Source organism: Nothobranchius furzeri, chromosome 1 (genome assembly GCF_043380555.1).
Source record: "Nothobranchius furzeri strain GRZ-AD chromosome 1, NfurGRZ-RIMD1, whole genome shotgun sequence".
Taxonomy (NCBI): domain Eukaryota; kingdom Metazoa; phylum Chordata; class Actinopteri; order Cyprinodontiformes; family Nothobranchiidae; genus Nothobranchius; species Nothobranchius furzeri.
The window spans coordinates 59,589,969-59,610,751 of record NC_091741.1 but is presented as its reverse complement, the minus strand read 5'-3'; the positions used below and the strand labels follow the sequence as shown (position 1 = coordinate 59,610,751).

Genomic DNA, 20,783 nt, shown 5'->3' with positions numbered 1-20,783 from the left:
CATGCGGAGCAGCAACTTTCACCAAGAATAAAAAAACATGATTAGATTACAACATGAGTCATTTGAGCTTTTACTTCATGGTTTACTTAAAAATGCATTAAAAAGGTGAAATTTTGATCTATGAGGGTTTCAGCTCCACATGGATATGTGGAGATTAAAATAAAAATGGAAGAAGTGCTTCTTTTTTCATGAAGGACAACACTATGCCTTTTCCGGGCCACGTAGTCCAATCACAGCTCCGAGGCTAGGGTTCTCTTCAGGGCTGGGAAAACTAAGATCTCCATCATGATGAAGACTTCATACTGTCCTAATGGCTCGTTACACCAACCATGTTCTGGACCACCATCCTGTCCGTGTGCCGGAGATGTGAGGACTTTTGCAAAATAAATTAAGCAAACCGGAAATCATGTGGTGGTGAGGGAGACCAGACTCTTAATTAGGAATCCAAAGGAGGACTTTAATGGCCTTTGCTGCCTGGTGGGTTGTGGATCCAGTCCAGAGTGATGAGGGACAAGCTGCCGAACATGAAAACAATTCCCATGATCAGGAAGACCGTTGCCTGGATAGAGAGAGAGAGAGAGAGAGAGAGAGAGAGAGAGAGAGAGAGAGAGAGAGAGAGAAGAGTGGGTTGAGTGGGGAGGAACACAGTAGGGGGGGGGGGGGGGGACTCTCCACAAGGTTGTGTTTTTAAAACTTTATCCACTTCTTCTGGGGAATCAAAAGAGAAACCTGATAGAGTGAGAAAGCAGCTTCCTGCACACTCACCCCGACCTTCTTCGGGGTCGACCTGGGCTTCACCAGGCGGAGGTAGAAGGCAGCAGGTAAGATGAAGATGAGCATCGTGGCGGCAGAACCTCCTGCAACAGAGAGGAGGGAGGGGTTAAAAAACAGTACCTGAGCTGGAGTTCATCAGCCAACCAGAACGGGAGGCAGGAAACGAGGCAAACAGATCATTTGCTGCTGTGGCCCCCAGACTCTGGAACTCTCTCCCCCAGAGCCTGAGATCAGTGGACTCAGTGGTCTCCTTTAAAAAGCAGCTGAAGACTCACCTATTCAGGCTGGTTTTTGCGTGATCTTCATCACAACCCTCTCCTTATTCTGTTCTTAATCCGCCATTCCTGGGATCCATTGATTTCCCTCTTTCCTATTCATTTTCTCTCTCCTTTTTCATATGTTTTTGTGTCCTTTTCTCCTTTTAAATATGTTTAAAATAATTTTAGAAATAATTTTATACTTAAATTTTTTATGTTTTTGTGAAGCATAAATTAAATACTGGAATCAAGAATGCAAAAACAATATTAACTTTAAAAAAAGAGATAAAAAATGAAATGATTAACTTATATAGATCTGTTACATAAACGCGTGAGGGGAGGGGGGTTGGGGGGTGAAAGAAAAAGAAAAAAAGGGAAAAAGTCTATGTATGCATATGTGTATATACTGTATGTATATATGTATATAACTTTATGCTTCTTTCTGTGTAACTTGTTTTCTCTCTTTTTTTCAATTCATGGGTTGAGGTTGTGTCGGCCAACCAGTCCAGAAACTATATTGTCCAAATTTTTTAAGAATCATATGATTGTTTCATTTGTATTAATGTTATTTTAGTTAAAAGGGGCAGATAACATAAGTTTTCCTTCTTTCTGTCCACATTTTCATTTTGGCTTTTAGCAATTTAGTTTAGTATTTTTATTTTAATGTCAATAAACGAAAATAAATTTGAAAAAAAAAAAAGCACCTCGTGATTTTTATCTTGAGAGGCGCTAAATAAAAGTTTGTCTTCGTCTTGAATGCTGGTACTGCGTTCATTGAAGTTGTTCATTTAAGCTTCTGTATTTTTCTCATGATTTCAGCAGATTTATGCTTTTGCCTGAGGGACTAAAACGGATCTAGTTTAAAGAGAGATCAGGAGCATGATGAGAGCAGCTGTAGCTGTGAGGAGTCAGAACATGTGAGCAGGACTTACCGATGAAGCCGAAGATGTCCCTGATGGTGGGGACGAAGATGACCAGCATGTTGTTGAAGAGTAAGATGGCGGCAGCGATTACCATGTGGCGAATCCAGCTGAAGTCTCGACCACTGAAGAGCAGAGTGGTGATGGAGGAGCGGATCTGTGGGGAGATCACAGACACTGATCAGTCTCTCCGGGAGGAGGCATCAGAGCGACTACGGGGGCCCTCACACCTAGGACACAAATCAAATCTGAGCTGTTTCAAGATTATTCTTAACCTTTAAGAGACAAATGACAGCCTCCATGTCTGTATCAGGATTAGTGTGTTCCTACAACTTCTGCTCCTTTGAATCAAAGTCTTCTGCCACCTTGTGGAAGATCCAAGTTCTGCAGCTTATCAGTGCCAGTTACATGTGAAACTTGAAAAATTAGAATAATTCATTTTAGACTGAGAGACCATCTAAAGGCTCAGGATGCCTTTGCAGGTGTTTAGGATTCATTAGCTGAGTAACATTTGAGTCTAGATTATTGAACCTTTTCACAATAATCTAATCGTCCGAGTTTTTGAATGTGGTTTTCATAAACTGTAATCCATAATCATCCCAATTATAACAACTAAAGGCTGAAATATCTGGAGTTGCAGCTAATGAGTCTATCTAATATATTAATATACATTTTCAGGCTTTATTACTGACATAAATAAACTTTTGCACCATATTCTAATTGTTGGTTTCACCTGTGGCTACTGTTATGAAGGCTGTACTAAAAACTGAATAAAATGTTTTCACATAATTGTTTAACTGACATTAGTTTTGTCTAATCACTGCAACATTCATACATGCGTACCAACTACCCCGGCCTCATGCTCTAATTAAGCTAAACTGTTCTGATGCACCAAAGCAACTTCTGCTGTATTTTTGTAGAAATTTGTCAATTTCAGATAATATTGCTGATTAATTTTTCATATTTTATTAAAACTCCATAAAATACAACTATTTTTATGTGGTTAAAGCCCAAAAACATGGAATTCTGATAAAACCCAGTAATGAAATGTGTCGGTGAATTCTCTTCAGGCTGTTTGTGTCAAAAAATGAATAACTAAAAAAGGAAATTACAGTCTGACATTCTGCTCTTGAAGCACATTCCTTTACCGACTGAAGAGTATATTTGTGTGTGTGTGTGTGTGTGTGTGTGTGTGTGTGTGAGTGTGTGTGTACAGGAAGGAGGTAAACCATAAGAAGTTGCAGACAGACAGTTTAAGCTTTTACTGGGTAAAAGGTCGCAGGATTCAGGAGAAACCTGAGGCCACAAGACGAAAGGTGAAAAGGGAAGAAGTTGCTATGAAGGCCATTCAGTCAGACGTGTGTGTGTGGTGGGGGGTGGGGGGATTATCTCCTGTGGAGCAACAAACCCATGAGGTTGCATCAGCCGCAGAAGAGAGGAGGGCGGAGCTTACCACCAATGGAGGAAGTGAGCCACTTTTGCCTTCTCCCACTTTGTTCTCCAAACTTTTGAGCCTGACTTTAGGATTTTCATTACAGCCAAGAAAAAAAAGCCAACTTAAGTTAATTAAGTTGATTTTCTGCTCTGTCAAACTGAACCAAGCGACCTCCCTGATCACTGTCAGGAGGCACGAAAGCGACGATTAAGTTTCTCTGTTTGCTGCCAAAGCCCTGTCACCAGTTGGTGGATCTAGCGTTCCTCCTGAAAATCTAAAGCTGAGTCCTCCATGCAGCTGCAGCAGGAGTCAGTCGGCATGGAAACTTCGAGTTGGATGCTGCATTTCTCTCTGAGGCACTGGGGCTGCTCAGCACCCGTGTGCTACCTTTGGAGTTCATCGTGTTATATTTACACACTTAATATTGACCGAGAACACACACACACACACACACACACACACACACGCACGCACGCACGCACGCACACACGCGCGTGCGCGAGTTCAAACATGCAAAAATACCCAAAGAGGAAATGTCTGAAAGGGGCTGAAAGTCCCTCTGGACATGAAAACCTCAACAGTTTTTAGACTGATAATAACCTAAAAGTAACACAGGCCTAAAAACAGAGAGTGCCCTCTAGTGGCCAAATTCAGGGCTGCAGCCCAACCAACAAGCTGCTGGTTTGAAGGATTTTACCCACAGGATCACAAAAACCAGACAACTGTACTTCTTAGTTTACACAGACTCAAACAGTCTTCATTTTAAAGCATGAATAACAAACTCTTTAAACCAGTTGTGTCCAAACGTGTAGAGACACGGGTCAAAATTTATTTTTACTTTATTTAACCAGGAAGTTCCCCTTGAGATTAAACATTTTTTTATAGAAATGCCTTAATTTTAGCTGATCAACAATAAATCCCATCATCCTAGATGGCTTTGCTCCTGTTTCTTCGCCTGAGTTAACCAAACTAGTTAACTCTATGAAGACCTCTGCATGCTCCCTCGACATCTTTCCCTCATCTTTGTTTAAAAGTGCTTTTCAGTCCATCGGTCCCAGCGTGCTCTCTATAATTAATGCTTCTCTGGTTTCTGGTCAGGTCCCTGCTTACTTTAAGAACGTTGTAATCCACCCGCTTCTTAAAAAAACGAGTCTTGACGCCTGTCTCCATAGCAGCTTCAGACCCATCTCTAAACTTCCGTTCATCTCAAAGATCTTGGAAAAGGTTGTGGCTAAACAAGTCACAGCTGCTCTTGATGAACATAACATCTATGATTGCTTCCAGTCAGGTTTTCGTAGAGCTCATTCTACTGAAACAGCTCTTCTTAGGGTTTCTAATGACCTTCTGACTCACAGTGATGCAGGGGACTGTTCTGTTCTGGTTCCGTTGGACCTGACTGCAGCCTTTGACACTGTTGACCATCACCTGCTACTGGAGAGGCTGAGGGACTGGGTAGGCCTATCAGGATCTGCTCTGGAGTGGTTCTCCTCTTATCTCTCTGAGCTCTCCTTTTCTGTGGCCGTCTCCAAGTTTAGGTCCTCCACCACCTCCCTTACCCATGGTGTCCCACAAGGTTCTGTGCTGGGGCCTCTGCTCTTCCTCCTCTATCTGCTTCCTCTTCAGCACATCCTGAGCTCCTTCAAAGGAATCTCCTACCATCTTTATGCAGATGACATCCAGCTGTACATCTCCGTTAAGCCCCATGAGATGTCTAAGCTGCAGCTGTTACACACCTGCTTAGACTATTAAAACCTGGATGGCTGGGAGCTTTCTACAGCTGAATGAAGATAAGACTGAGATCCTCCTCTGTGCCCCAGACAAGCTGGTTCCCAAAGTCAGAGACTCTCTTGGTCAGCTTGCTTCCCACACCAAACCTTCTGTCAGGAATCTTGGCGTGACCTTTGACCCAGCCCTCACCCTGGATTCTCATGTCAGTTCTCTTGTTCGCTCTTCCTTCTTCCATCTCAGGAACATTGCTAAGCTGAGTCCCATTCTGTCCCGCTCTGAACTTGAGACAGTTATCCACACCTTCATCTCCTCACGCTTAGACTACTGTAACTCTCTTTTCACGTGTCTGAGCAGAACCTCCCTGAACCGTCTACAGGTGGTTCAGAATGCCTGTGCTCAGCTTCTGACCAAGTCCTCCAAACACACCCACATCACCCCGCTTCTCCTCCAGCTTCACTGGCTGCCAGTCAACTTCAGGGTTCATTTCAAGAACCTGGTTCTGGTCTATAGGGCCTTACATGGACAAGCACCATCTTACATTGGTGATCTTCTTAGTCCCTACACCCCCAGCAGGTCCCTGAGGTCCAGTGATCAAAGCCTACTAGTTGTGTAGCGCACCAGGCTAAAGACCAAAGGTGACAGATCATTTGCTGCTGTGGCCCCCAGACTCTGGAACTCTCTCCCCCTGAGCCTGAGATCAGTGGACTCTGTGGTCTCCTTTAAAAAGCAGCTGAAGACTCACTTGTTCAAGCTGGCTTTTGTATGACCTTCTTCATCACTCTCTCTTTATTCTGCTCTCCCCACCTTTTCCACCTTCCTCAGGATCCACTGATTTCCCTCTTTCCTATTCACTCTCTCTCTTTCTTAACATTTTTTAATCACAATTGTCTATTTTTTGCTCATTTTAAATATATTTGTACCATTTTCTAAATTATTTATTATATTTTTACATTTTTTGTTTTTGTGAAGCGCCTCGCGATTTTTATCTTGAGAGGCGCTATAGAAATGATATTTTCTTCTTCTTCTTATAAAATAAACACATAATGAACAAGAACAGGCCTTGAATCACGTTTCCATCAGTCATGTTCGCTTGATTTAGTCCAGTTTTAGGATGTTTTTAGTAAGTCAGTGTTTGTGGTTATAATTACTGTAAAATTAGACTTGATTAAAAATCTGGTAACTGAAAGAGCTCAAATGAATTGGATTGAAGCAAAAACCATATTTTAATTTATGTGCATTGTCGTTCATCTTTATATGAGTAAAAAAATCTGAACACAAGACCGTTGAAAAGGGTTTATCCGTATCAGCTGGAGTCATCGTCACAGATACTCTTCTATCAGAACAATAAAAACAAAATAAAAAGATTGGTTTGGGGCCAAAAACAGAAAAGAACCACATTAAACAAGAGATCTGAGGTTTTGTTCCTCCAAAGACGTGACTCATTCAACTGAGATAGCTCACATTAAAGGGATACTACGCAACTTTTTCATATTTTTTATATTATGTGCTAAAATGACCCTTTAAAGGGTTAATGAAATGTCACTCAGGCCCCCACCACCCTCTGTGGCCAGAATACTGCATTTGCAACTTTAGAGTGCCGGTCCAGTCTGGTTCCAGCTTGTTTCCTGTTTGTTTTAGATCATGAACGCAGCAGATTTTTTTCATTTAGTGATGAACGCTCCTGTAGACACTAATAAAGGCTGGGGAGTTATTTCATCTGTTAGACAAAGGTGTGAGGAGACAGGTTTTGTTTTTGGTTCTACTAAACAGACACTAGGGGGTGCTAAAAGCAAGCCAAAACTGCCTAGCTTCCATTTAATAGAGTCCTCCTCACTACAGTTTAAAAGCCTGGTACTCAGCACTTTTCAGCTAAAGGTCCAGTAGGCCTTTTCACCACAACCTGGATGACAGAAATCACTGGAACGTTGTTTAGTTTAAAGAATTTCAAATAAATAATTTCCAAATGTTAGTCAAAAGTATTTTTAAAATCCTTAACTACAACTCCTGGTACATGATGCTTCACAGATCGTCGACTCACAGACAGAAAGTCTTTCTAGTGTTTATTTATGATGTTGGAGGTGAGTTTTGTGCCGCCCTGACTTTTAGTCTCCAGCTGGAGCCTGAGAACTGGGATGTGTCTGACTCCACATAAAGCCTTCTCATTATGTCCTAGATCCTGGCAAAGCCCTGTGTGATCTGAGCCCTGTTAGAGTCCATCTTTCACGTGACTGCACACACACACACTCTGGGGCCAGCAGCAGACCATGTTAACAACAGTCTCTCAGAGGGAAAAACTGAAGACCAGAACCACAGAGTTCACACTGAGACAAAGCAGGTATTTAGGTTTATTACTGTACACGCCGTTTTTATCTGGTTCTCCTTCCTGTTGCAGCTGATATACCACAGGAACTGGGTAGCTCATGTTACTGACTCACAGGAACAGGTGATTCACTGAAACAGAGGCCCAATCCCAACACTCGCCCTGCGGTCTTCAGTAATGTGCACTTGGAGAAAGTGTGCAGTAAGGCTTCGGGTGCGTGGTACACAAGTGTGCAAATTATTGCCGAATTGAGACGGGGAGCATCGCATCATCGTTCGCAATGCATGCGGGGATGCTGGTCGCTATGATACTTAAAAAAAACTTTATGAACAACTTTCAAACAATTATTTGCTGCTTTGTCTAAAAGTTTTAGAGCATCAACTAATTGTCCAAAAATCAACTACTTTCATTAGAAAATACAGATTTCAGAAAAGGAACTTGAGCCTTTTCTCCCACAGCAATAGATTGTGGGTAATACACTTCATCGATGCAGACTTGGGTGAAGTGCGGATCAAGGGTGCAAAGGGGTGTGATCAACTTCCGCACTTGAGAATTGGGACACCCTACGCACTCGCACCCCTGGTCAGAATCGCGCATTTGAAGGGTGCAAGTGTGGAAGTGAGAATGTAGGGTTTGGGCCTGACTCATGCAAAGCAGCTGCTGCCTGCAGGTGTTTGCACACTAAACCAAATTGTCATTTTGTGTGTATTATTTTGAGTTCAGCCACTGATTCATTATGGCAAAAAACTACTAGGCTAGAATGTTGTAGCTAGTGTAATTAGCCACAGCTGAAAGCAGCATGCTCACCTAAAATAATCACTTAGACTATTTAGCAGTGTGAGTCCATCAGGGGGTCAGCTCATGTTAGATGTTTTGGAGATAAAGCCAGAGAAGACAGACTGGTTTGGACATGTCCAGAGGAGAGACAATGATGACATAGTTAGAAGGATGCTGAGGCTAGAGCCACCAGGCTGGAGGCATAGAGGAGGTTTATGGGTGTGGTGAAAGAGGATAAGAACTTGGTGGGAGGGTAGAGCATGCAGAAGATGGGACTAAATGGAGACAGACGATTGGCTGTGGAGACACCTGAAGGACTGTTTGTAAGACAGCCTAACATGTACCATGTAAATAGATGGCTCAAGTTCCTTTATTCGCTAATTTAAGTATTTTTTAGAACGGCAGCAACAGTGCTAAAGGATCATCAAACTACCCAGCGGTTAAGAGAGGAATTATTTACTATTTTACACAGAAACACTTGAGAGTGGCTAAAACATCTCCTTAAGTTCAATAGTTTGATAGAGTGGTGTGTTAATGTTAGTAAGTTAAAACAGAGCTGGCATATTTTTGCATCACACACCGTTTCTGATGATTTCTCAACCCGACTTTGAAGAACCAACACCCCTGGGTGGAGGTTTGTGAGATTAGATATGCTGAGGACTGTACACCCCCCACCCCTCCCTATCTCTGCCGCTCTCTCTATTTCACCCAAGGTCAAGGTGAGGGATTTTCCACTCTCCGTTTGGACTGAAAACACCCGAGCTGCTGAAGTCAGGAGGATGAAACCTCCCACATCAACTCTGACAGAAATAAAATTGATAAAAAGTGGAAGACGTGTTGAGATCAGGTAGACGCCAACAGCAGCTGTTTGTCTTCATGTATGCATGCATAAAACATCCCCGCAGGCATTCTGTGTGTGTGAGAGGGAACCAGTCTGTATGCCAGCTGTGTCTTTCCACACGCTGAACATCAAAGAAGCTGCTGACCCCTGGTGGCCATTCTCTGATACTACACCACCCACAAAAAGTTTAGTCTTCATAACAAGATTTTTCAGGTCTATATTGAAATTACATTTATTTAGTAAATTAGGTAACAGAATTCAGGTTCAGCTTTCAAGCTTGAAAGAAACTACAGTTAATCATTTAAGTTGGTGCAATTTAGCTGACTACAGTGTAACATAAGTCTATTTATAATACTAGAACCAACAGTGTCCTTAATGCAGCCTGCAGGCTATTTTCATATAGTGTGAAAATCCAGAGCCGTAGAAATTTGACTTGTTATTGCACACAGACAGCTTTTTATCTTTTTTTAACTTTAACAAGAAAAACAATTCGAATCTTCTTAGAGAGGAAAATGTTAATACGGTCTTTTATCAACCACAGTTTTGACTTGCTTCAATTTCAGTTTTGAAACGTTTAGACACCACTAAAATAGACTATCACAACACAATTGGCCTATTTAGGATAATAAATACCATTGGAGTTTAAAACAAACACAAAAACCAACTAAATGAATTAGATCAGTAGAAAACACAGATAGCCAGCACTGCTATAAAAGTAGAGAAGAGCTGCTAGTGTGAAGTGTGTGCTTGTTTGTGGGGTAAAAGAAAATAATGGATGCAAAATTTAATTGATGCACCATATGCCACCAGTGTTTTGCCCTTGTTCTGCCATCTTGCACTGACTTTTAAAAACACCACAGGATGCAGGTGAGAGGTGGATGTAGGACTGGACAATATCTGGAGAATTTTAAAATGTTGATATATTTTCAAACAACATTGCCACACATGGAATTTAAATGATTTTACATAGATTAATATATTATTACTAAAAGTGCATGTGAGATATATGACTTGTTCCTTTGACTCTTAGTTGATAAAGAAAAATAATGAGCTCTATGTCATTTATCAGAACAGAAAATATCGAGCTATCAGTTTTGGTCCGTATCACCCTGCCCTACGTCAGCCAGAAGACAGAAAGTGCTGATTTCATCAGTTTTGTGAGACGAAACAGAAACACACATCACATCTCTAAAGATGGCGTGTGTCAGTGTCTGAAAACTAAAAGGAGGCAGGAAACTTCAACTGAGCAGCGTCCCTTTTTGTTCTCCTGGAGCCAGAGAGTGGGGACACGCTAAAATTAGCCCACAACCATCTATGGAGGGAAGGCAGAGGAGCAACGTACGTGTGAATGGATGTAAGACGATGAGGTTTGGGGACTGCAGATGATACGCAGGGTGACCTTTGAACCAATCCTGACCCAAAGCATCACCAGAATGAATGTGAGTGTGTGTGTTGCTGTAATAACGACACGTGGTCTCCGGTTTCAGGATGACGGCATAAGAACTGAACAGTGTGTTCTTTTTTCACCCAAACTGGAAGAAAACAAACATCACAGTCCCAAAAAATAAAAAAAACCCTGAAAAGTCTGACTGTGCAGGAAAAACAAAACACAGCCTGTTGGCAGGATCTCTCTCTCTCTCTCTCTCTCTCTCTCACACACACACGCACGCACGCACGCACGCACACACACACACACACACACACACTTATGTTTAACCTTTACAATAGTGGTGTGTGTACTGACATAATGGAATGACACCACTTCTTAAACAGGCTCCGTTTAGCGATGCCCAGAAATGACGACGCAAGAGATGTAATCTTTTTTTATGAGTTTTCTGCTTTCCAAATGTGTTCCTGAAAGACCACAGAAAACACACTCTCACACACACACTGCGTGTTGAACTCACCGGGAAAAGCACGATGGGAACGGTCAGCGTGACGGCGGTGAGGACGGCCAAACGCACCAGCAGCAACAACGTGTCAAACTTATAAACTTTGGTGAAGGTGTGAAGTAACTCTGCCTCCACGTTTTCTGCAACAGGACAAGAAACAAGTGTCGACATGAACAAAAGATTGCTTGTCATGCATTTTAGTTTGTATCTGGGGAGGATTGTTGCTCTTACCGTAAAACGTGAGGTAGCCAAACAGAGCTGAGAGCATGTACATGATCAGCATGGCAAGGATGGACAGGTTGGACACTGTCTGCATTTTCTTAGGGGTACGACTGAAAACAACAAGATTTTTATTTTGGTTTTTTAGTAACAAGCCTCTAAGCTCTGTCCTCACGAGGAGAAGTGGACTTACTCTTTCAGCTCGCTGTAGATCGGCAACACCTCGGGGTGGCAGACGAAGGCAAAGGCCAGGATGGGGATGGTGTAAGCCGTCTGACATCAAATGACATAATAAACAAATTCACCACATGCATTATTCAACATTAGAAATGCATTGATTCTGGTTCTGATTCATCTGAGTTACAGCTAAATTACTGCTCAGCCGTATTACTTAGCAATGATGCATTCAAGGACCAAATAAAACAATCTGAATGTGGAGCTTCAGATTGAATCTGACCTTCTGCTAAATCTCAGCTGTATTTATTAGCGTCACATTGTTGTCTCCCTTCCCAATATGGCTGACACAGCCAACCTATTGACCCTTTGCACGTGACGTCACGCCACTCATGTGACCGCCCCCTTCGCCATGATGGACGGCAACAAGACCGTTTACACCCGTAGAAACTCCAGTAAAGGTAGTCAAAACAAGCCAGTTTGTGGCCTTTTATCGCTTTTATTTAGTTGATTGGACAGTAAAATGATTTTAGCTTGCTGCGTGGTTGGCTGCACTAAGTTAAAGTTAAAGTCCCATTAGCTGTCACACACACTGATGTGTGTGCGAAATTTGTTCTCCGCATTTGACCCATCCCCTGGGGGAGCGGTGAGCTGCAGACACAGCCGTGCTCGGGAACCATTTGGTGGTTTAACCCCCCAATCCAACCCCTTAATGCTGAGTGTCAAGCAGGGAGGCATTGGGTCCCATTTTTTCAAAGTCTTTGGTATGACCCGACCAGGAATCGAACCCCTGATCTCCCAGTCTCAGGGAGGACACTAAACCACTGAGCTGGTTAGAGACAAGGACGTGAACTCAACTCGTTTTTTATTTTTAATAACTTTGATGGAGACTGAGGACGGAGATGAACTGCACTGATCAATCAATCAAGCGGACTAGCAGGCCTCAGATTTAGAGCGAACATGTTTTTACCGGGTAAGATTAACGTTCATTTATTTCACGAGGAAGACAGGGACAGGGATAAATGTGATGTGTTTATACTAGTTATTGATAATCCTGATGGATGGGTATTTCACCACGGAGGCTGCGTTCCGTCCACTGTAGTGCAAAGTGAGATAATTATTAACAATATTAAAGCTCCAATGTATGATTACGTGTGTTAAAATTACATTATTTATTTAAATAAGTGTCGGCGTTCAGAGATATTCTCAATTTGGTGTGAGAGCAGCAGCTGAACCCGGTAACACCACCAGCAACAGAAGCTGGTAGGTGTTCGGACCTTTTAAAAAATCAGTTTTGGTGTAAAGTGAAATGCTGTTTACAACATAAAAGTTTATAAATCCAGAGGGGTGAATTTAGGCAAAGTCAGCAACATGTTTACATCGGTGAACAGCTGCAGAGAGAACGTAAGCGAACGTTGGTAAGCTAGTTAACATACCGCTCTCTATGAGCCCCGGCTAGATGCGCTACTTCGTCTTCGTCTTCCTCCGCTTATCCGGGTCCGGGTCGCGGGGGCAGCATCCCAATTAGGGAGCTCCAGGCCGTCCTCTCCCCGGCCTTGTCCACCAGCTCCTCCGGCAGGACCCCAAGGCGTTCCCGGACCAGATTGGAGATGTAACCTCTCCAACGTGTCCTGGGTCGACCCGGGGGCCTTCTGCCGGCAGGACATGCCCGAAACACCTCCCCGGGGAGGCGTCCAGGAGGCATCCTGACCAGATTCCCAAACCACCTCAAGTGGCTCCTTTCGATCCGGAGGAGCAGCGGTTCTACTCCGAGTCCCTCCCGAATGTCCGAGCTCCTCACCCTATCTCTAAGGCTGAGCCCGGCCACCCTACGGAGGAAACTCATTTCGGCCGCTTGTATCCGCGATCTCGTTCTTTCGGTCATTACCCAAAGCTCATGACCATAGGTGAGGATTGGGACGTAGATCGACCGGTAAATCGAGAGCCTGGCTTTCTGGCTCAGCTCCCTCTTCCCCACGACAGATCGGCTCAGCGTCCGCATCACTGCAGACGCCGAACCAATCCGCCTGTCGATCTCCCGATCCCTCCTACCCTCACTCGTGAACAAGACCCCGAGATACTTAAACTCCTCCACTTGAGGTAGGACCTCTCCCCCGACCCGGAGGTGGCAAGCCACCCTTTTCCGGTCGAGAACCATGGTCTCAGATTTGGAGGTGCTGATCCTCATCCCAGCCGCTTCACATTCGGCCGCGAACCTACCCAGCAAGAGCTGAAGGTCAGAGCTGGATGAAGCTAGGAGGACCACATCATCCGCAAAAAGCAGAGACGAGATTCTCCTGCCACCAAACTCGACACACTCCACACCACGGCTGCGTCTAGAAATTCTGTCCATAAAAGTGATGAACAGAACCGGTGACAAAGGGCAGCCCTGGCAGAGTCCAACCCTCACTGGGAACAGGTCCGACTTACTACCGGCTATGCGGACCAAACTCACGCTCCTCTGGTAAAGGGACTGAATGGCCCTTAACAGAAAGCCACCCACCCCATACTCCTGGAGCGTCCCCCACAGGGTGCCCCTGGGGACACGGTCATAAGCCTTCTCCAAATCCACAAAGCACATGTGGATTGGTTGGGCAAACTCCCATGCCCCCTCCATCACCCTTGCAAGGGTATAGAGCTGGTCCACAGTTCCACGGCCAGGACGAAAACCACATTGCTCCTCCTCTATCTGAGATTCAACTATCGATCGGACCCTCCTCTCCAGTACCTTGGCGTAGACCTTTCCAGGGAGGCTGAGGAGTGTGACCCCCCTATAGTTGGAACACACCCTCAGGTCACCCTTCTTAAAGATGGGGACCACCACCCCGGTCTGCCACTCCCTAGGAACTGCCCCCGATGACCACGCAATGTTGTAGAGACGTGTCAACCATGACAGCCCTACAACATCCATAGCCTTGAGATACCCAGGACGAACCTCATCCGCCCCCGGGGCTCCGCCGCTGTGTAGTTGTTTGACTACCTCAGCAACTTCTGCCCCCGAGATCGGACAGTCCATCCCCAGGCCTCCCAGCTCTGGTTCCTCCTCGGAATGCGCATTGGTGGGATTGAGGAGCTCCTCAAAGTATTCCTTCCACCGTCCGACTATAGCCTCAGTTGACGTCAGCAGCTCCCCATCCCCACTGTAAACAGTGTGAGCGAGTTGCTGCCTTCCTCTCCTGAGGCGCCGGACAGTTTGCCAGAACCTCTTTGGAGCCGATCGATAGTCTTTCTCCATGGCCTCACCAAACTCCTCCCACGCCCGAGATTTTGCCTCGGCAACTGCCACTGCTGCACCCCGCTTGGCTATCCGGTACCTGTCTGCTGCCTCCGGAGACCCACAGACCAGCCACGCCCTGTAGGCCTCCTTCTTCAGCCTGACTGCTCCCCGAACTTCTGGTGTCCACCAGCGGGTACGGGGGTTGCCACCACGACTGGCACCGGCCACCTTACGACCACAGCTAGCAACAGCCGCCTCGACAATCGCAGAGTGGAACAAGGCCCACTCGGACTCAATGTCCCCCACTGCTCTCGGGACGTGGTCAAAGCTCTGCCGGAGGTGGGAGTTGAAGACCGTCTTGACAGGTTCTTCTGCCAGGCGTTCCCAGCAGACCCTCACTATGCGTTTGGGTCTGCCAGGTCTACGCGGCATGTTCCCTTGCCATCTGATCCAACTCACCACCAGGTGGTGATCAGTTGACAGCTCCGCCCCTCTCTTCACTCGGGTGTCCAAAACATACGGCCGCAGGTCAGATGATACGACTACAAAATCTATCATCGACCTGTGACCTAGGCTGCCCTGGTACCAAGTGTACCGGTGGGCATCCTTATGTTCGAACATGGTGTTCGTTAAGGCCAAACTGCGGCTTGCACAGAAGTCCAATAACAAAACACCGCTCGAGTTCAGATTAGGTGGGCCGTTCCTCCCAATCACACCCCTCCAGGTCAAGCTGTCATTGCCCACGTGAGCATTGAAGTCCCCCAGCAGGACAATGGAGTCTCCTGATGGAGCACTATCTAGCACTCGTCCCAGGGACTCCAAAAAGGGTGGGTACTCTGAACTGATATTTGGCCCATAAGCACAAACAACAGTCAGGACCCGTTCCCCGACCCGAAGGCGCAAGGAAGCTACCCTCTTGTCCCCCGGGGTAAACCCCAACACACAGGCAGAGAGTCTCGGGGCTAACAAAAAGCCAACCCCAGCCCTCCGCCTCTCACCCGGAGCAACTCCAGCAAAGTAGAGTGTCCAACCCCTCTCCAGGTCTCGGGTTCCAGAGCCAATGCAATGTGTCGAGGTGAGTCCGACTATATCTAGCCGGTACCGCTCAACCTCTGCCACAAGCTCCGGCTCCTTCCCCGCCAGCGAGGTGACGTTCCATGTCCCAAAAACTAGTTTTCTTGTCCGGGGATTGGACCGCCAAGGCTCCCGCCTTGGTCTGCCACCCGATTCGCATTGCACCGGACCCTTCATGTTCCGTAGCCCCGGCTAGATGCGCTACTTCTTCTGATAACTGAACTGGACATGAACTAGTTGAAGGAATGCTGGAGGAGTTCTGTTTTTGTTTTGATCGCAAAAACAATTTCAGGCTCCACTTTTCCCTTTGTTTAGTAATCGTGCCGCTCACTGTTCACATGCTTTTGCCGTCCACCATGGTGGACCCACGTGATTAGGTGACGTTGGTGCAAAGGGTCAATAGTGCCAGTGTGAGTGTGATTTATAAATCAGTGAGCTAGGACAGAAATGGAAAGTTCTGTAGGCAATTTCAACATTTGTGCTAAAACATATTAACAGGCCCTTTTATCCCAGCAGCAGCAGCTACCTGCCTGCCACTACATGCAATCCCCAAAATTAATAATTTTGATGCATTTTTAATTTTTTTCCCCTCATATTCATTCTGTTGCAAAAAAAAGATTATTTTTCACAGTGCAAACTACTCTCCATTTAACCTAGAAACACATCAGGAGTTAAAGCAAAGTTAGCCGATATTCTTTAACATAAATAAAGCTGCTGGTTTTTATTTTCTTTACTCACATTAACTAATTTATTGTCAGAGACGTTAACTCTGGCTGAAACAGTCAAGATGCTCCTTAGCTCCTGTGAACCAGTTTATTATAACTAACCTTTCGTCCTCCATGGGAACTGAATGCTCCGTGTCATATTCTTATCATGATTTATGATCGTATATAAGCCCTGACACCCATCCCTTAGCACACACACACGCACGCACGCACGCACACACACACACACACAGACTCTAAAAATCTCCACCCTCTCCAGACATGTCTTGGCAAATACTTGTGTTGGATTAGCAAATTTTCTACTGAATTAACTCCTGAACTTCAGTTTTATTATTTTCATTAACTTTGACTTTAATCTACAGAAAACACTTAAGAAATTAACCAAAGAACCAAATTAAAATAAAAGCTATCAAACAAGCTTACTTTGTCCTTAAAAGGAGCCCCCCCCCCACCCCCCCCCCCCACCCCCCCCGCCACACACACACCTGTGAATTGAAGACAAAGTATTTGGGTGTGCACATCTCCTCGTCGCTGGGGTGAGGCTCGAAGCGGACTCCTGTGGAGTGAGGGGTGTTCTGGCTGCTGTGGATGACCGGGGAGACGTCGGCCCGGGAGAAGTCCATCTGCGTGGAGCTGTTTCGTAGCACATAAAGGCCTGACATGTCAGAGGAGTTCATGCTGAGGTTGGACGAGGGCCCGTAGAAGAAAGGAAGAGGGCACGGGAGCTGCGTCTTCTTGTAGATGACCTGAACAAGACACAAGCAGAAACTGGAATTTCGGATTTGCTCCTCAAACAGTCAGATCTTTAACTCTTGTCTCAGTTAACCAGCAGTTAAATTCACATTTAGTTTGTGAACATTTAGCTAATATTAAATTTAAACAATGACATGAATTTTAAATACAATTTACCGCCACAATTCTTTTTATAATTCCAGCTCATCAAATCTTCCTCTAAAAATAACATTTTTTAGCAGGTGTCTGAGAGGAGCGCTGGTTTTGGTTAAACATCTGGTAACAGGCAGGATGTTGTCACAATGCATTGTGGGTAATGTGTGCTTATCTGAAACATGCAACACCAAAACAAAGCAACACATATCAGCTTTGTCTTTCATACCAGTTTCAGAGGGCCTCTTTTGTTGATGAATGCTGGGGTTTTAGCTAGGATCATGCAGAATCCCACAAAATACCCAAACATGGTGTTCAGTCCTCCAGCCACCAGAGTTTGGGTTAAATGACACATTTCATGCTCAATATTTGTAAAATGGATCGAATTGTGGACGTTTATTTTTTATTTTTTGGCAAAGTTGTGGCAGCCATCTTGAATTGAGTTGACTTCAAAAACGAACCAGTTGTAGACGCTGATCCAATGGTTACGATCAATCTAGTGATTCATGATACATTTGGCTAAAAAAATGGTTGACTCCTGTTAGAAATAGTAGAAATTTGGCAAAGTTTTAAAAATAATCTTGAAAATAATCTCTTTATGGGAGAATGTGAAGAAAGATTTATATATTCTGATCGTAATCCTGATAGAATCCTCAGGTGAGGAGGATATATTGATGGCATTATTCTGCTTTGGTCTGGGTCAGAAACTGAACTTCTTTCATTTCATTCATACCTAAACAATACTAACAAAATTTTGAAGTTTAATTTAGACTTTACCTCATCCCAAATTAATATTTTGGATCTTGTTATCTCTAAAGGAGCCAATGGGGATCTACATACCTCTACCTTTAGAAAATGACAGACTGTAATCCAATCCCTAGAGCAGATAGCTTTCATCCACCATGGCTTAAAAACAATATTCCTTTTGGCCAACCTCAGAGACTTAAACGCATCTTTGATACAGAAGTAGACTTTGAAAGTAATGCCCGAGATATGTGCCAGAGATTTAAAGCAAGAGGCTATCAACAAGGAGCCATTAACAGAGCATATAATAAAGCAAAATATCTCCCTAGAGAACAATAACTAACCTCTAAAGAAAAAGATCAACCAATTTCTACTCAACTATTCTGTGTAACACAATACAGCAACCATGTTGAGAAGTGCTAGTGCTCTTAGAGAAGCCCTTCCAGCTGCTCCATCCATTAGCTTCCGATGAGCTCCAACTTTAAATGATAAACTTGTCAAAAGTCATCTCTCTCCTCAACCAAAGACCTGGCTATCTACCAGAAAAGGAAATCATAAAAGTGGACATTGTTATCACTGCAATAATACGACCAATGCTAACTGCTTTACTGTCATCTTTTCTGGACGTAGGTTTTACATCAATTCATTCATCACTTGCAAAACATCATTTGTTGTGTACAGACTTGAATGTCCATGTGGCTGTTTCTACGTAGGGAGAACCAAGCGCAAACTTAAAGAGCAAGTCGCCCCCAAATCAACTATTTTTTTCTGATAAACTATATAAATGCATGTCTAATTGTGCTGCAGACACGTGTAGTCAATAGTTTTGCACTTTAGTGCATGTTAGTTAAGATTTAAATTTTCTGCCTGAAACTGTCAGTGTTGTGCCGTTGTCCGGTAAAAACTCTTCACTGCATTTGAATTTAAATCTGCCATCGCTATTGGCTAAGAGGTATGCTATGATGTAAACTGGTACATTATGATGTCACAATGTCGTGAGTGTGTGTATTTGTTAGTGGCTCCACCCTCTCGGTCTGCTAGGTAACAGCATTTGTTGCATTTTTCAAACATGAAGTGGGAGTGAAGTACGCTTCTTGTAAAGGGTGACTTGCTCTTTAAGACAAGACTGGCTGAACACAAATATGCAGTTAGAGCTGGTAGTCCTCTATACCCCATGGCAGTACATCACACAGAAATACATCATGGAAGCTGTGACTCTTAAAATTTCAGGTATTGAGCAAATCAAAGACAATTAGAGGAGGAGACAGACTTAAGAAGCTCCTTCAAAGAGAATACTTTTAAAAGCCACATGCCATCCAGGTTTGAATGGTGAAACAGATTTTCAGTGGTTATTTTTCTACAGTTTAGAATACATCTTACTTTGTACTGATCACTTTGTTTACACTTAATGTTTTTATTTTAATTATCCAGAAAGACCAATCGTGTGACTTCCTGTCAGCTCAACAAAACAGCTGAAACTGATTATTCTAGTAAGCAGACAAACAAACATTTATTGTCCTGATGAAGGCCAGCGTGGCTGAAACTAGTAGTTATGTTTTTATTTGATTAGCCATGGAATATTAAAGGCTTTCTAACTATTTTCATCCTCCTGAGTGCCTCAGATCCTTTTTTTTTCTTCTTTTTTTTTTTTTTAAATAATCTTGATTATTAAACTCAGATTTTTCTCAGCAAACACAAATCCATAATTTAGACCAGTATCTGTAATTTTGACTATGCATTTGCCTTTTTCCATTTGTTTTAAGTCAGGTTGCTGGTGATAATAACTGAATGTGGAGACGGAGTCATGACTGATTTGTGTCAGATGGCTAAAATCCTCTGAGGAACAGAACCCGGTGTGATTGGCTGTTAGCTTGACTCCTCCCTGATTTTCCCACCTGAGATCATTCTGACTGGTCTTAGTAAGATGATAGCTACCTCTCTACAGAAACCCACTTCCCAAAACCTGAACTAATCCTCTAAAACATCCTGAAAGGCCATGGCACCGACTACTGAGGGAGAACTTACTGCAGTCAGGAAGAAAACCATGCAGGATAGGGAGAACCCACTGGTGTAGCCCAGGTAACCTAAAAGAAGGGTTCAAAACAAACATGTTAATAACTTCAAGTTAAACACAGTTCTGGTAGATCAAGCTGTCATAAAGTTTTATGTTTTATCTGCATGAGCGGACCTGGGAAGTGCAATCATAAATCTAGTCTGAGTGGTGGAGCTGACTGCAAACCTCATGGCCGTGTTATGTTACCATAACCCCATAGCCGGCAGAGCTGACTAAGGGCTGGACCGGTGTCTCGTTGCATCTGGTCTGGTGGAGCCGATTATGGACAGCAGCAAAAACTAGAAACACCAGGAGATTTGGTGTCAGGCAGCAGCGGGCTGGGTCTGTAGAGGGGACTCTTACCCAGATTTTTGAGGAGAGACAACGGCAGAATGACCCCGAGTGACACGAACACAACCAGGTAGTTGCCATTCAGGTACCATTCACTGCAAACACAGCACAGGTTTAAAGGCACAGGTAAAATAGGGTTTATATAGGGTTTAACTTGTTTAACCTTTGAGAGCACTCACCCTGAGATTTCTTCTAAACCCATGAAGGCTCTGATGACTTCAGGAAGCTCATACTTCACAATAAAGAGGTAGCTGGACATGGCTGCAAGAGGACAAAACTAAATAATAAATGACTCCTACACAGAAAGTACCTCTATGCCAGGCGTACTACTATTTATGTATATTATGATCTGTGTTTACTTTGTGTGTTTGAGGGGGGGGGGGGGGGGGCATAATGG

At 44.1% G+C, this 20,783-nt stretch overlaps 1 protein-coding gene across 2 annotated transcripts in view; it reads right to left on the bottom strand.

The window, feature by feature from the left end:
• Positions 1 to 225: 225 nt before the first annotated feature.
• Positions 226 to 20,783, bottom strand: part of slc38a4 (solute carrier family 38 member 4) — a 43,276-nt gene continuing 22,718 nt past the window's right edge. For both annotated transcript variants that reach the window (XM_015955319.3, XM_015955311.3), the window contains exons 7-16: positions 20,566 to 20,647; positions 20,399 to 20,481; positions 20,008 to 20,066; positions 16,839 to 17,099; positions 11,357 to 11,436; positions 11,176 to 11,276; positions 10,960 to 11,084; positions 1,964 to 2,108; positions 766 to 857; positions 226 to 559 (exon numbers count right to left, since the gene is read on the bottom strand). In XM_015955319.3, the coding sequence (XP_015810805.1) occupies positions 458 to 559; positions 766 to 857; positions 1,964 to 2,108; positions 10,960 to 11,084; positions 11,176 to 11,276; positions 11,357 to 11,436; positions 16,839 to 17,099; positions 20,008 to 20,066; positions 20,399 to 20,481; positions 20,566 to 20,647 (1,130 nt within the window). In that variant the 3' untranslated portion in view covers positions 226 to 457. The remainder of the gene's footprint in view (positions 560 to 765; positions 858 to 1,963; positions 2,109 to 10,959; positions 11,085 to 11,175; positions 11,277 to 11,356; positions 11,437 to 16,838; positions 17,100 to 20,007; positions 20,067 to 20,398; positions 20,482 to 20,565; positions 20,648 to 20,783) is intronic.